This window comes from Apis laboriosa, unplaced genomic scaffold, assembly GCF_014066325.1.
Source record: "Apis laboriosa isolate Shangri-la unplaced genomic scaffold, ASM1406632v1 scaffold16_cov148, whole genome shotgun sequence".
Lineage (NCBI taxonomy): Eukaryota > Metazoa > Arthropoda > Insecta > Hymenoptera > Apidae > Apis > Apis laboriosa.
The window spans coordinates 1,401,751-1,417,662 of NW_025222129.1; the positions used below are offsets into that span (position 1 = coordinate 1,401,751).

Below are 15,912 nucleotides of genomic sequence, written 5' to 3' on the forward strand. Positions count from 1 at the left end.
GTTCCGGTATCTGCAATAGCATCAAAAGTCAAACAATTGTCCTAATACTTTCGAGCGACACTATCTCCCTCTCCCCAAAAAAATATAGTTTCGTCCGTTCGTTTATATAGGAAGCAGACCGTTGAATTTAAAATGGTTCCTCCTCGAGGAAACTAGATCATACGAAAGTCGTAAGTATGCTTGCTGTTATTGACATCACTTTTTTTATACGAATGTTAAAACGTAAGTACAATCACCGTGGAGGTCGTGTCTCCTTTGTGAATGTATAATATAATTCTACCTTTTACTAAAGCGAACCAACGCCAGATAACCGCGACGGAATGGAATTTCGTCGCGATTGATGGAAAAATCAAAGGAAAATTTGTTGGATCAGTGGTAAAGTTCGAAAACGCGATTCGTTCAAAATTTATTATCAATCAAGATTCGATTTGCCGCGACGTGAAAGAATCTCTGTTCCGTCCTTGAGCTAAGTAAAGTAACTTAACCTTATTAGTCGTGGAACGAAGAAACACTTTTCGAAAGATTTTTAAAAACGTTTGGGCGTTTGTTTCTTTGAACTCTTCTTCTCTTGACAAAAAAAAAAATTGTCACTTGGATCGAGAAAGAAGTGTGCCCGATTATTTCTTTCCGCGAACTTCGAGAGGCATAGTTAATTATCAACACGGTATTAACCTGGAGCAAATCCGCTGGAGATCTGATTCCACGAGAGAAGAAAGGATCGGAGAGTTACTTTTCCAAAGTAAGTGGCTGGACTTGTTTCGATCGAAAAAAAGGGCTGGGAAAGGAGAGAACAATGGGGGGAAGGAGGGAAGGGAATTTTTCAGCGGAAAAGGAGTGGAACGGAAAAAAGGGGGTGGAGGGAATTTCTGGTGGTGGTGACCGAGAGGTTGGCAGACCTCGAGACGGCCCTGGAAGGGCGGTTCATGATACGACGGTGTTTCGATGAGAGAGGCCGGCCGGCTTCTCTCTATAAATGCGAACGCGGCGGCGAAAATTATCTCAGTGCTGAACGCGAAAAAACCCACGACGGACCTCTCGTCCTATGCGTGTGCGCGTGTGCGTGAAACCACGTGACCACCTTCTTTCTTTCTATTCGTGAATTCTATCCAGTAGATTTAACGCGGAAGAGGTGTCAAGGGAATGGTCGTCGATTATCGTCGTCGTTGTCGTGGTCATCGTCGTCGCCGTCGTCGCCGTCGTCGTCCACTCGACCGTCGAGGACATTCAGCGATCGCAATCGAAATAACTTCGATCATAACACATCTCTTCTCCCTCGCCTTCTTCCGACGTGCCATCGCCGTTCCATCTACATTCCAACCTCTCCTCGTGACCGCGGATTTATAGATCGTTCCGCGGCGAAAATCCAGTCACGGAACATCCTTGCATTGAGACGCGCACGAGACTCGCCACTCAGAGTAAAGTAAAAGTGATTGACTACGATTAACGTTGATATGAGATTATCGTGAGAGAAATTCCGTCTCTCTTCTCGCCGTATGTTATTCTCTTCCGCGTGTACATGTTCCGCGTTGTTTGCCGGAAATGGGAGACTGTACGGGACGTAATACAATTTGCGGAACGAAGAAACTTCTGATATATATTTATTAGATAAATATATATATTTATCATACCAAAGGTTTGTCCATAATTCTTTCTACGAACTACTTTACGTAGCGTTAAGTTCAAATTCAAGTCTTTTTAATTTCGTTCGAATTGATTTTGACGAAAATGATAATTACTATAGAATTGGTATATAGATGATTCGCGTTTTAATTATATGGAACGAATCGAATCGTTCCATTTGTTTTTAAAACGTGATACGATTCGATTGATCGATAGCGCGGACAACATTGCCGTAAACATTACCCGTTATTTGAAATTGTTATACGAAAGACTCTTCGAATAACATTCGTGGTGTTTACAATTTCGCCTCCTCGATTAAGCGAAAACGTGAGACGGTTTACATTTTTTTTCTTCTTTTCTTTCCCTCCACTATTGTAATAACAAGCGGCAGCATAACATCTGCGACAATATTGTTTCGTGGTATTTTGTCAAAATATTTATTTGTCGAAATTTTTATCGATTTTGCGCCAATGTCACGCGATCGAGAAATATTATCGAGATCTCGGTGAAAAAAAAAAATATAACAGCTCGAGATGCTTTGCGAATAAATAAAAATGATATCATTTATCGAAACAGTGGTTCGATTGTGTTTGGATCGGTCATCGGCGTGTCACGACTCGAAGTAGTGATGAAAGATCATTTGTTCGAAAAAATTTTGAATATTAGCCGTGGTACGTTCGAGAAAATAAAGAGACGACGAAACAACAGAGAGGCTCGTTCCGTTCGAAAAATTTTCCATTTCATTCATTCCCACACGAGGCGGAACTTGCGATTCGTTTCAAATAACAATAAGTCGCGATCATTTTCATGGGCTATCGCGAATATCTTCCTCAAATTGGTATTATCCTCCAGGTTTTCCTGTTCAACGTTACTGATCTCTGTAATTGCAATTGTGCACGATACCGGCTATAACGCGTACTTTATTCATTATTTGTATCGCGATTGCGTGAATCTTTACAAAAAAGAAAAAAGGAGAAAAAAGAGAAAAAAAAATACAAGTGTAAAATAAATACAAAAACATTTAGCAACTCGTTGCCATTTTATAAAAGTTGAACGAATAGTGAAAAATTGAAAACGAGTTAATGACAAAAAAAAAAAAAAAAAAAAGAAAAAAATGCACGAGGAAAAAATGTACAGCAATTCTGACGTTTTTAAAATCTTTGGAAAACCCAGAGCTAGATAAATTTATATATATTTTAATTTTTTTATAAAATGTTAGAGATTAGTTATCGCTTGCATTGTTCGTTCGCGAGTGGAATCGTTTCAATTCGTGAATCAACCTTGACAAGGATTTTAATCGTTTTAAACGAGATAATGTAAAAAAAAAAAAGAATCTAATGACCTAAATCAAATTCGTTGATGGACAAATTGCGACTCACGTGCGAAACTATCGCCTCGACGGAAGGAAAATCACTCGCGTCTCGTGACTCGCGAGACTGTAGGGACGAGTGATCGCTCTAAACGATTCCCATTATTCAATTTCTCGGCGAGCCCTTGCTCGATAAATATCATCGTCAAAAATTTTTTCGATTCAGACACGTCGTTCCATCCATCCTGCGCATTCGCTTTTCCTTTCGTTTCTTTTATTTTCGTTATTGTTAAAATTAATTTATATACATCGAAACATTCAATTTTCAATTCAATTTCTCCTGTTACAGATTCCGGATCAGAAATTCATAGGATACGTGATGATCACTCGAGCAAAATTATGGTGGAAGATGGTGTGTTCCGGCCAACAGAGAGGTGTAAGAGTGCAATAATTTTTTGATAATCGATCGAGTCGAAAGAGACGATTGCGCGTGCAAGCCAATGACAATTCGCACCGTTTTGTTTCGTGTCATCGATTCGTATATCTTTCCTCGGAAATAGATCTTTCCTCTCCCCCGTTCTTATCGTTATCGTTTAACCGATAGAATATAGATGTGAAAAGATCGAGCCCCGGTGTTTGCCGTGACAGTGACATCGAACGTTGCAAGGCATCGAGATCGAGGATTTGAGAAAGAAGAAGCTATGAGAGAGATCGTGCGAATAATCGCGCGGATAATGCGCAAAAAACGAAGAGCACGAAGATCGAGGAACACGGTGTCCAAGAAGCAGGAGAGAAACGCCATCGGCACACATTACACAAGTGTACGCGTAACAACAATGCACTCGAATGATTCCAATCTGTCCGGTAATTATTTCGATTCGACGTGTATCTGTATCGTCGAGAGAATGAGATCCATCTCTCTTTCTCTCTCTCTCTCCAGGCCTTTTTAAACGAGGCCAGCGTCGAAGGGGGAACGACTCTCCTTCGCTTCTTACGTCTCGTCTCGTCCTTCCAAACAAGAGAGAGAGGATTCGACGCGATTTTCCACGATTCCACGTGGAACCTGATTCCGTGGATCTTGGCTTTTTTAGATCGAGACTCGCCCCGAGCGACCGCGAACCTTCGCGTTTGACCTCCAACTAGTTCCTTTCCTCTTTCCGCTTAACTCCGCGAAAATAAATTCTCTCGGCAGAGGAAGAGAGACACACGATCGTCGCTTATTACAGATCGCAACTTACCAATCCTTCCTTCTTTCTTTCCTTCCTTCCTTCGAAGGATATATAAATTTCGGACGAGTAGTTTTCCAATCATTTCGAGAAGAAAAAAAGCTTTCACGCGCATCGGTGATTTTCGTGCATTGTTTACGCAAACGAAACTAGTTCGAAGGATACGTAAATTCGTGTGGGACGAGGAGTTTTCGAGAAGAAAAAAAAGTTTCAATATAGATGGTTTTCGTGCATTGTTTATATGAACAGAACGAGTTCGAAGAATAATTCATTAATTTCGGACGAGGAGTCTTCCGAAATCGAAAAGTTTTGCGCGTATCGAATGATTTTCGTGCATTGTTTACACGAACGAAACGTGTATTCGGATATACATATAATTATTTCGGTACACGTTCGCGGAACCTGTCTTCGATTTCTGCTCACGTAGCATGCGTGACAGACGCTTAATTGGTTGGAAACGTCATAACGCAATAATACCACATGGATAATCGTTTAAAAGATAAACCGAATCGAACGTTGTGCGCGCGTGTCTTAACTTTCGAAAACTTGCTCGTTCTCAAAAATGTTCTCCTTAATTTTTTTTTTTTTTTTTTTTTTTTAGATATTGGCCGGACTAGCGGCGCATTCCAGTCAAATATCCGTGGGACTTGGCCAGGGATTTAGCGCGATTCTACTTCCGCAATTATTGGAGAGCGAGCTAGTCGATCAAGAGCAAGCCTCTTGGATCGCTGCGTTGGGAGTTATCTCGAATCCTCTGGGATCCCTGATCTCTGGCCTTTGCGCGGAATGGTTTGGAAGAAGATCGGCCATCGCTTTGGCTACTTTTCCATACGCCAGCGGATGGCTGTTGATAGCTTTGTCGAAGAGAGCCGTGTCCATGTTGTATGTGGGCAGATTCATCAATGGTATCGGTATAGGAATGACCAATGGCATCTATCTTTATGTCAGCGAGGTAAAACTAAGATTTAATTTAATTCTTAATCTCGAAACATTGAAGCCAAATATTTCTAATTAATATACAATAGTCATACGTAAATGGTTGTTTGCTCGCTCATAACGCGTTGTACAGACTGCTGCGCCAAATCAGAGAGCCTGGTTGGGAAGTTGTGGTCCGGTTTTGGTTTCCCTCGGAGTTTTGATGATTTACACGTTGGGAGCGTTCACCTCGTGGCAAAGAGCCGCCGCGATCAGTATCGGGCCTTCCATCCTCTCTTTGGCATTGTCACGGTAATTACTTGGGACAAATTTTAATCGACTGTTAAATTAATTAATCAATTAATTATCGTTTCCTTCTTTTCCGGATTCAGCATAATCCCAGAAACACCGGCTTGGCTGGTTGCTCGAGGACGGAACGAAGAGGCAAAGGAGTCGTTGCTGTGGCTAAGGGGATCTGGCTCGAGCACTGACAAGGAGTACGAGGAGCTTTGCGAGGAAAATGTGAAAAGAGAAAAGGAAAGGGAAAGTCTGTTGAAAGCTCTCCACATGCCAAGCGTGTGGAAACCTTTCCTCATCCTCCTCGTTTTCTTCGCGTTCCAACAAATGTCGGGAATTTACATAATCCTGTTCTACACGGTGAACATTCTCGAGGACATCGGTATCGAGTTGAACGAATATTCGGCGAGCGTTGGAATAGGCGTGATACGATTGTTCGCCTCGATAGCTGGAGCCGGTCTCGCGAACAGTTTCGGTAGAAAAACTCTGGCCTTCCTCAGCGGCCTAGGAATGACAGTGTCCGCTGTAGGAGTTGCTCTCGCGTACAGGTTGGTGCGATATGATCGAAACGCGTTTGGATTTCGAAAAGGCAAAACGCTTCACTCTTATTCACGATCATCCTCCTCTGTTTTTGTACCCAATTACCTTCCTCTCGTCATTGACATCGATCTAAGAAAATCTAATCGATCTAATTTTTTCTCTCAGGTTCAAATTGCCGTATGTGGTATCCTTAGCGTGCATCGGAGGCCACGTGGGTTTCTCTATGTTAGGATATCTCACTTTACCCTGGGTAATGACCTCTGAGCTATATCCGTTAAGGTTCAGGGGTCCACTGGGAGGTATCACCACCAGCATAGTGCAAATGTTGACGTTCGCGATTATTAAGATGTATCCGAGCCTGCACGACGTGGTCGGGATCGAATCCACGATATGGATATTTGCCGCGGCCTCCACCCTAGGCGCTATATTCGCATTGACGATTCTACCCGAGACAAGGGGTCGAAGCTTGGACGAGATCGAAAGAGGATTTTCCAAGAAGACGTCCGAGTCGAATTCTTCGACCGACGTCAACGTTCAACCGACTATCTTCGTTCAGCCTAAAAATATTACGCTTCAGAGATTCGCCTCGATTACGGAAGAGAAACATGGTAATAATAATATGATGACTAACGCGTATACGTATGATAATTTCTGTTTGGATTTAACGTCGGATGGAGATACGGAAAAAATGGAAGTTAAAAAGAATTCCGACACGAATTGTACGAATGTTGCCAATGCCATCGCGTTAGAAACACGTATACTTGATTAAATACGATCAATAATTCAATAGACTTTATTTATTTTTTTTTTTTTTTTTTTATTAAAGAAAACAATCGATGATTGTCAATCGTCATATAATGGAAATAGATATTTTCTGAGACTTCACTTGTATTGTGATATCTTATCGATTTATTATTAAACAAATCTTAACTATTCAAAATGAAAAATTCACCAGTATTACAAATATTTCTGTGACTTTGTCGAATGTGTTCTTAGAAATGATGAAACGAGTAAATCGTGAATATGTTTTTAATATGACTATGGAAGAATGATTTCTTCTTCCTCTTTTAACAATAATTGTGCAATTTAAGGAAATGATTGTTAATATATTATATAACGTATAGTGCAAAAATAAATAGAATTTTGTTGAACGTTTCAATTGAATAAGAAAAGATAAAAATATGATTGTTAATATTAATATCATCTATATTATCGTATGTAAAATTAATTGAGCATACTCTGCGCATAAAATTATGTAAGTATTTATGTATATAGTTTATATATATATATATATATATATATATATATATATGTATTTATAGATATCTGCTCAAATATTTTTTTCATTCGTTACATTATAAATCGAGATATTTGTAAATACAGTTTCTATAAAATGTACATAGTTTTATTTGATAACAATAAATGCATTATTTTTTCAATAAAAATAAGAAACATTTTCTATTGTTTTTCAAGATCTTCAAAACGCGTGATACCATATCCTATAAAACGAAAAATCATTTATTGTATTACTCGTCAATCTCGAGTGTCAATGTTAAAAAAATTATCTTTGTCTTTAACCAATAGTTTGTACAATTAATTAATATAGATAATCATTCTGTACATACGAGAAAAATAAAACAATAAAAGATAAATATAAAAAAATTTAATCAATCTTTTTTCGTTTGTATGCTTTTAATAATGAAATTTGAATATTGGATCATTGAAAAATCCTAACTACAAATAAATAGAATTAATATCCCTCAGTGATAATAGATAATAGATAAAAAAAATAGTGGGATAAAGATAGAAAAAATATTGAAATATCTCTAAAATGCCGAAATTCGTGTAGAAAGATATAAGAATTAACTGTTAACGCTATCTCTTGAATGTCAAAAAACATTTTTTAAAGAAGAATTTCTTTGCATTCAAGAGATGGCGCCAATAATCAATTCTTAACTTAACTTTATCTTTTTTTTAGTATTTTCTCTCTTATCTAATTTATGCTTTATTTGCAATAATCCAGATTGTATAATCCACTGATTTCATAATTTTTAATCTATCTCTATCTTTTTTTTATTATTTTTTCTCCTTGTCTACATTTGTTTTATCCGTATTAATCTGAAATACTTTAAAAATGACACTGATTTTACAATTTTTAAATTTATGTTTGTCTTTCATTATTTGTTTTCTTTGTTCTTCTTGTTATAGACAAAAATAGATTTCTAGTCTAGTCTTTATAAAACAAATGTAAACAATAAGAAGAAATAGTAAATGATAAACCAAAGATAGAGTAAAAATAATTTTTTGGAATACATGAATATATACTAAAAATTGAGAATAATTAATTAGAATAATTTTAATTAGAATAATTAAAATAATTTTAAAAATAGGTTTAAATCATGTGTTACAAACAAAGAACAAAAATTATGTAAAAAAGACAAAAAAAGGCAAGTGATTTTGATCATATGCTCCTCATATACTCTTATTGAAAAAGTTAATTTTTTTCAGAAAAAATATATTAATATTTCGATTTTTATGATTAATTTGTAAATTTTCACAGTTCGATGACAAAAAACAGATATTTTAGGAAATTTCACATATTTTTTGATTAAATATTTTTATGTAATTATTAATGATAATTTTATAAAATATCTAAAAATATTATTTATGTTTACGATTTTTTTATTAAATTTCATTCTTTTATATAATTAATTTATATTTTATATACGTATTTTTAAATAATCACATTTTTTTTATATAACTTCCAAGTTATATAATAGAGTATATTATATATATAATTTATATAATATTATTAAATATTATTAAAATAACAATTTGTTTTTTAAAACAAAGACAATTGTATAAAAATAAAACATAATGTTTATTGATTACAAATGATCACGTAATACATAATGCACGATATTAAAGACAATCCTTTAATTGTAGCACAATTTTAATATAATTATGGTATGAAATTCCCAAAATTCACGACATACATATCAATTAATGTACTGAAAAATATTTGTCAATATGTACAAAGCTCATGATTCCATATTTTCAAGAGAAAAATAATGTATTTGATCTTTGCGTAAATCGCAAAAAATTAGATTGACTATTTCGTTCTAAGTTTTCATCATACCACGCATCTGGACATCCATTTGTTTAAACAATCATCGCAAATGATATATACAGTAAAAATACATATTTCATGTACGATATGATTTGAACATTTTTCGCTCTATGTAAAGATGGTACATTTATTGTACGTATCTCCATTATTGTTAAAATCTCAAGCATAGCAATAAATGCAAAAATTATTTTCGAATTTTTAAGTACAAAATAAAAGGCGCATTAATGAATGTGAAAACATTCATCGATGAATATATTTAAAACAAAACATATGACTTTCATTAGAATTCAATCATGACTTGATCAACTTAATTGGATTATTAATGATACAATCGCCATAATTACTTACGTCATTTACAAGCTCTACTTTCATATTTCCGTAAGTCAATGTTTAGGCAGTTTAGGCTTTTTTCTACAAATATCTAAGAAAATAGGGCTAAACCTCTCTTTTTTTTTATTCTGTATTATTAAAAATTTTGTCAGGCAATGTAAATCCGCTTTTGTATTTACAACATGTCATTTATAATATGATATTGTTCATTACTTTCGTAATTCTTGCTAATTAAAAATGCTTACGGCTTTGTACGATAAAATGTAGTCGAATTGATTTTTTTTAATAAAAAGATCTTTACAAAAAATATCAAACTCATTTAATATATCTGTTGAGAATGCATTAAAAATGTAAGTAAAAACAAAATTTCATCAACATGTCTTGATACTTTAAATAAAAATACTATAAATGGAAGACCTTTATTAAACTTATTAAAAATAATAAATGCAAAGATTCTGTGCAATATTAATCATATGTCAGTATTTTAACATTTTCTCCATAATATAAAGAGAATATTTTGCTAATAATCTGTCTAATTCTATATAGACAGTAAATTTATAAATGTATACTATAAATGTTCATATAGTTATTCACTCGACTATATGTTCATTGATTAGTGTCCTTTATGGTCCACTCATGACTCGTTTTTAAGAGTTTAAAAAATTCTCTTATTATGTTTTCTATTAAAATAGTGATTATAGTAGCAATGGACAAAGTTCTAATCGTATCATTATATTTTATAATTCAATAAAAAGTAAATAAAGACATTTAACTTTTTTTTTCTCTGTTAGTCTATATTGAATAAATTTCAAATATATACTATATATGATCATGATCATATAGAAAATTACGATATTCTTTTTATTGATATAATTTGTACTTTTTCTAATTGATGAAAGATTGATTACATTGCAAAATATAAAAAGCTTTATTATTCAAAGATATAAATATTGCTTGATTATTAAAAATATGCAATTAATAGCGCAAGCTAGTGAATCTTAAGAATTTATGTTAGGAATTAATTTACGAGTCTATGAGTATCCTTATGTTATAATAAAAGCGATAATGTAAAATAACGTGAGTTGATTTTCTTATCACATTATCGTGTCTTTTTTTAATGAGGTATCAATTATATTAGCAATTTACTATGAATTTCGAATGTCTATGTTTTCATCTATAAATCTTGTTTGTACCAGACACATTTATGTGTTGACTCCATTGTCAGGAGCATTATGTGCATGCAATTGTGACATTAAAGCAAAAAACAATAGTATATTTTTTTCATATAAGATATCTAATTAAAGTTGTGCTTATTGAATAATATAAATTTTCTTTAAGTCTAATATTATTGCTCTCTTAGCCAATGCTTAAACACATATTATCATATCTCTTTTGGCAGTTCGCAATTTTATCGAAATGTTAATAGTAAAAATGAAGGTATTGTCATTATTACTTATAAGAGACTGACAATTGCATAATTATTAAGAATTGATTTCCCATATTCAATGATTTTGTTGTTTTATATATAGAAATATTATGTCAAAATTGAAAATAACCAACAACTCGTCCAAATTAATCTTGCAGCATCAATATTTCCGTGTATCGAATCGACGTTTAAATTCTGAAACGCTTGATGATCTAAGCGTGACACCTGTTGTCAGTAATATTCCGAATCTGAACTATGTTGTGAATCGCCGCTTCTGCCATTTAAATATACTTCTGATGTTTGTTGAATTGACGGTGAATGTTGTGCAATTTCCCAATTTTGACCTGTGACAACAAATAATTAGTAAATAAATAAATAACTTAATAGAAAGAAAATAAAAATTATATAGAATTAATTTATATACCATGTGCAGCAAGGATAGTGGCTAAACATCGTGCTACAGCTGGATTTGGAGCACAAGCTAATGCAGGTGTAAGTCCTTCTGCGTCGACAGCGACAACACTTGCACCCAATTGCAATAAACGTCGTGTTACCTATAAAAGATAAATTCCTCTAATTATTCTTACACTTCAAACAATTAAAAGTAAAATATTATTTCTTACCGTTACAAGACCATTTCTTGCTGCTAAATGCAATGGAGTTCTTTGTTGTTTATTAGTCATATTAATAACTGTCATACTTTGTTGTTGTTGTGATGTATTTTCACCATTAGTATTAAGCGAATTAATCCAATTTAATAATAATGAAGCAGCAGCAGAATGTCGTCTTTGGCAAGCTAAATGAAGAGCTGTATTCTTATTACAATCAACAGCACGCACATCAGCTTTCCATTCAAGCAATAACTCTATGGGTAAAAAATTATATCAATGTAAAAAAAATAGATAATTAAAAATAGATAATTAAAAATAAAAGCGAGTGCTTACCGATAGCACTACATTGACCCGTAATAGCAGCGCAAAGAAGAGGTGTACGACCTGAATAATCTGGAGTTTCAAGACCAGCTAACTCAGGTCCAACAGAGCTTAAAATCAGTTTTGCACATTCTACAGATCCTGAACTAGCTGCAACGTGTAAAGGCAATCGACCACCCGGAACATCTCTCGGAGCAGCAACGGTTTTTCCTCCAAACTTATTTATTAATAATTCTAAACAATGAGCTGATCCTTGATAAACTGCACAGTGAACAGCTGAGAATGGATTACCTGTATACAAAAAAATAATTTATATCTAAAAATTAACTTAAAAAAATATAATAATTTCAATATAAATAATTAAAATATCGAGAAATACTTGCCCTCTAAGGAGTCAATTACATTTTGTTCCAATAGATATTCAACACAATTCGAATTCCCATTATAACATGCCCAATGAAGAACCGTACATCCTTGATCGTCTTTTAAAGTGGCAGCGGTTGAATTAACTTTGACAAGAGAAGCCAATGCTTTTACTCTATGAAAAAATTAACTTCAAATTTATAAATGAAAATATAAATAAATTCTTTAATTTAAAAAAAACATCTACCTTCCACATGCGGCGGCTAAATGTAACGGAGTTTTACCATTTGCATCTTGTATCATTACTTGGGCACCATGTGATAACAATAATTCCACTAGTTGATGATCACGCTCTTTAACCACTGCTCGAAATAATGGCGTATGCTTATTCACATCTGGTAAATTACAATCTGCTTTATATTTTAAAAGTAACAGAGCACATTCTGGATTGCTATTTGCCACTGCTAATGTTAACGGAGTTCGTTGTTTTGTATCATAACAATTGACGACATTTGAATCTTCTGTATTTTCTAATAAAAGTTCTAAACAATTAAAGTGACCTGCCGCAGCTGCACAATGTACTGGAGTACGTCTTGTAATGGAATCCTGAACTGACACACAAGCCCCATATCTTAACAAAAGTTGAACGCATTGTTCGTGACCTTTATAAGAAGCTAGATCCAAAGGTGTTTTACCAGTATCTTCTTTAATATTAGTATTAGAAAATAATGGTAATAATAAGCTTAATATTTCACTGTGTCCATGATATGCCTATAAATGCATATAAATACATTTTAAATTATTGAACATATTAAATTGGTTTGTCTATACTTACAGCAAGATGTAAAGATGTTAATGCAGGTAATGGAGGTTCCGATTTTCCTGTAGAATTAGATGATATTGTTAAATTTCCTGGTGGACAAGCTTCCAATAAAGCTTCTAAAGCTGGTTGATTTCCTCCAGCTACAGCATAATGAATAGCAGTAAAACCTCGTTTATCGCGTAAACGCGGATCTGCTCTATGCTTCAATAAATATTGTACACATCTAAAAAAAAAAAAAAACGATATAGATAAGTTTTCAAAAATACATTTATAATAAATACATTATATATGTATATTCAAATACTTACTCAGCACCAGAATCTGTAGGATTTGATGCTGCAGCTAGATGCAAAGGAGTTGCACCATCTACATCTTGTGCATTGGAATCACTTCCAAATCCAACTAAAGTAAAAACGCAAAGATAATGACCTTGACTAGCAGCATGATGGAGTGCTAACCTGCTATCATTGTCAGTTAATCGGAAATTAGCTCCACTGGATAATAATAAATCTAAACAATCAACAGATCCTTTGAATGCTGCTAAATGTAATGGTGTTCTACCACCAATATCTCTTGAATCTATACGTCGACTATCAACTTGTAATAATTTTCTACAGACCTATAAATTTTATTTAAAAAATTAATATTTAACAAAAATATTAGAATGTATATTTAGAAATATTTTTATTATATATATAAAGGAATATTCTACCTCAATATGGCCTGCCAAGCAACTAAGATGTAACGCAGTACGCTGTTCAGTATTGCGCGCTGCTGGAGATGCACCACATTCTAATAAAGTTGTTGTTAAACATTCATGGCCAAACCTATGTGAAAAAAATTTTGGATTTAAATATTGAAAATAATTGTTAAATAAAAAAATTATATTGTAATTTACCAAGCAGCAACATGTAAAGCAGTATTTCCATTTTTATCTTTAGTATCTGGTGATGCTCCTGCATCAAGCAAACTTTTTGATCGTGTAAATCTTCCATGGATTGCAGTCATATGTAAAGGTGTACGTCCATCTTCTGATTGAACATTTATTCTCAAACCAGCTTCTAAAAGGACTTCTAAGCAATGAACACCATGTGTACTAGCAGCAGCAACATGTAATGGCGTTTGTCCCCGATAATTTACAGCCTCTATTACATAAAGAATAATTTATTATAAAATAAAAATGACTTTGATAATTTGTCATAGATGAAAATATTTTTAAAATTTAAAATAATCTTACCAACGTTTGCAGCATTAGCAATTAACTCTGTAACTGCATCAGCATGGCCATTTAAACATGCAATATGCAGAGGAGTATTTCCATATACATTTTTTGCTTCAATATCCGCTCCAGATTTGATTAATGTATGCATGCATTCTACATTACCAGATGCTGCAGCTGCATGCAATGGAGTATATAAATCCCGATCCTTAATAATATAAATATAAATATATATTTTAAAATATATATTTTATAATATAAATAACAGAAATAAAAACTAAATAAAAAAAAAATTAAAAATATATTACTTTAACATCTACATCTGCTCCTTTTGCTATAAGCGCTCTCACAATTCCATCATGACCCATATATGCTGCAAAATGTAAAGCCCTTCGATCTTGTCTATCAGAAGCATTTATTACACAACCAATTTGAGCTAAATATTCTGTCATTTCCAAATGTCCATTGTAAGCTGCATGATGCAAACTTGTTCTACCACCTCTGCAAATTTTTATGAAATTATTAATTTATACTTAAAATTAATTAGTAATTATTTGATATAATTAATTAGTAATTAAATAATTAAAAACACAAACCTATCTGCTACATTAATGTTCATTAAATGTGGAACTATCAATTCTACACATTGGACAGCATTGTTTGCAGCTGCCACATGTAAAGGAGTTTGCCAACTACGATCCCTGATATTGACATCTGCTTTATGGCGTAACAAAACTTCTACTACATTATGATTCCCTGAGCAACAGGCTCTATATAAAGGAGTTAACCATTTCTTATCTTTAGCATTTACTGCAGCTCCATTTAATAGGAGTGCTTCTACAATTGCTGGATCTCCCCTATATGCAGCTGCATGTAATAAAGATCGTTGTTCCCTATCTTGCCAGTTTGGATCTTCTTTTCTTGCTAATAATGCTCGAACTTCATCTACATCTCCAAAAAATATGGCTTGTAGTAAAGGAGACTGTAAAAATATTATATTTTATCTCAAGAAATATTAAAAATACATATATATTTTATATATAGCTCTAATTATTTTTACAAAAATATAATAAAATAAATCTTTAAATAAAAAACAAGAAATAATACTAATAGATAATATAAAAAACTTAATAAAGAAAAATAATTTGAAATACTAGAAAATTACTTACACTAAATAATATTTTAGTTATAATAGATATTTATGAAATAGATTTATATTAATTTAAAGATTTTGAACTTTAAATTAATAATACTGTAGGATAAAATGTAAATAAAATCATTATATTATAAAAAATTCGAAGCAAATCGAATATTTGACACATGAATATAACCTCCGATTTTATAATTTATATATTTGAAAATTTTTTAATGAAATGCATTTATTTAAAAGAATAAGACAACATACCCCATCACGCAATTCCTGCACGTTCATGATTAATGAGATTTTCAATTTATACAAATACAGAAGTATTTATAAAAACATAGTTATAGAACCGTAAAAAACTGACATAGTAGAGTGAGTCATACTTCACAAGTATCATTAAAGATGTTATTTTCTTTTTGCAATCGGCAATTTATTAAAAGCATATTGTTAATTCAACTGCTTTTTCAAATAAATAGCGGTATCATTTATGTAAATAAATTACGAAAATATGCATAATAATTGTATCTTCAAATATAAACAGTTACAGCTATCTTCTCATAGTGCACTCTATCCTTATACTGTCAAATTATCAGAAGCTTGTAAACAGATGAAAATGCAAACGCTACACTCGCGCGAAA

The 15,912-nt window shown here is 33.1% G+C and overlaps 2 protein-coding genes across 4 annotated transcripts; one reads left to right on the forward strand and one right to left on the reverse strand.

Moving 5' to 3' along the window:
- Positions 1-1,028: 1,028 nt before the first annotated feature.
- On the forward strand, positions 1,029-6,730 carry LOC122710956 (facilitated trehalose transporter Tret1-like). 3 transcript variants are annotated; one of them, XM_043929227.1, is made up of 6 exons: positions 1,029-1,633; positions 3,279-3,365; positions 4,757-5,107; positions 5,225-5,382; positions 5,463-5,915; positions 6,073-6,730. In XM_043929227.1, exons 2-6 carry the CDS (start codon positions 3,309-3,311, stop codon positions 6,674-6,676), a joined length of 1,623 nt encoding a protein of 540 aa, XP_043785162.1. In that variant the 5' UTR covers positions 1,029-1,633; positions 3,279-3,308; the 3' UTR covers positions 6,677-6,730. The 3 variants fall into 3 exon arrangements, with proteins under 3 accessions (XP_043785162.1, XP_043785161.1, XP_043785163.1); XM_043929226.1 differs by lacking the exons at positions 1,029-1,633; positions 3,279-3,365 and adding an exon at positions 3,556-3,750; XM_043929228.1 differs by lacking the exons at positions 1,029-1,633; positions 3,279-3,365 and adding an exon at positions 3,661-3,793.
- Positions 6,731-9,779: 3,049 nt separating this feature from the next.
- On the reverse strand, positions 9,780-15,821 carry LOC122710991 (serine/threonine-protein phosphatase 6 regulatory ankyrin repeat subunit A-like). The gene is made up of 14 exons (XM_043929304.1): positions 15,536-15,821; positions 14,727-15,112; positions 14,439-14,631; positions 14,149-14,338; positions 13,810-14,056; positions 13,624-13,738; positions 13,220-13,530; positions 12,924-13,134; positions 12,336-12,859; positions 12,109-12,263; positions 11,738-12,016; positions 11,417-11,658; positions 11,218-11,347; positions 9,780-11,137 (listed from the first exon to the last, which is right to left on the reverse strand). The coding sequence occupies exons 1-14, from the start codon at positions 15,560-15,562 to the stop codon at positions 11,025-11,027; spliced, it is 3,123 nt and encodes a 1,040-aa protein (XP_043785239.1). The 5' UTR covers positions 15,563-15,821; the 3' UTR covers positions 9,780-11,024.
- Between the last annotated feature and the right edge of the window lie 91 nt (positions 15,822-15,912).

Excerpts from the sequence above, each read along its gene's own strand:
- LOC122710956 (XM_043929226.1), top strand. The coding sequence starts at position 3,631 with ATGAGAGAGATCGTGCGAATAATCGCGCGGATAATGCGCAAAAAACGA. Across the intron at positions 3,751-4,756 it reads TCGGCACACATTACACAAGT|ATATTGGCCGGACTAGCGGC; the intron begins GTACGCGTAACA and ends TTTTTTTTTTAG. Across the intron at positions 5,916-6,072 it reads GGAGTTGCTCTCGCGTACAG|GTTCAAATTGCCGTATGTGG; the intron begins GTTGGTGCGATA and ends TTTTTCTCTCAG.
- LOC122710991 (XM_043929304.1), bottom strand. The coding sequence starts at position 15,562 with ATGAACGTGCAGGAATTGCGTGATGGG. Across the intron at positions 15,113-15,535 it reads TGCAGGAATTGCGTGATGGG|TCTCCTTTACTACAAGCCAT; the intron begins GTATGTTGTCTT and ends ATATTTTTACAG. Across the intron at positions 11,659-11,737 it reads GGGTCAATGTAGTGCTATCG|AGTTATTGCTTGAATGGAAA; the intron begins GTAAGCACTCGC and ends TTTTACCCATAG.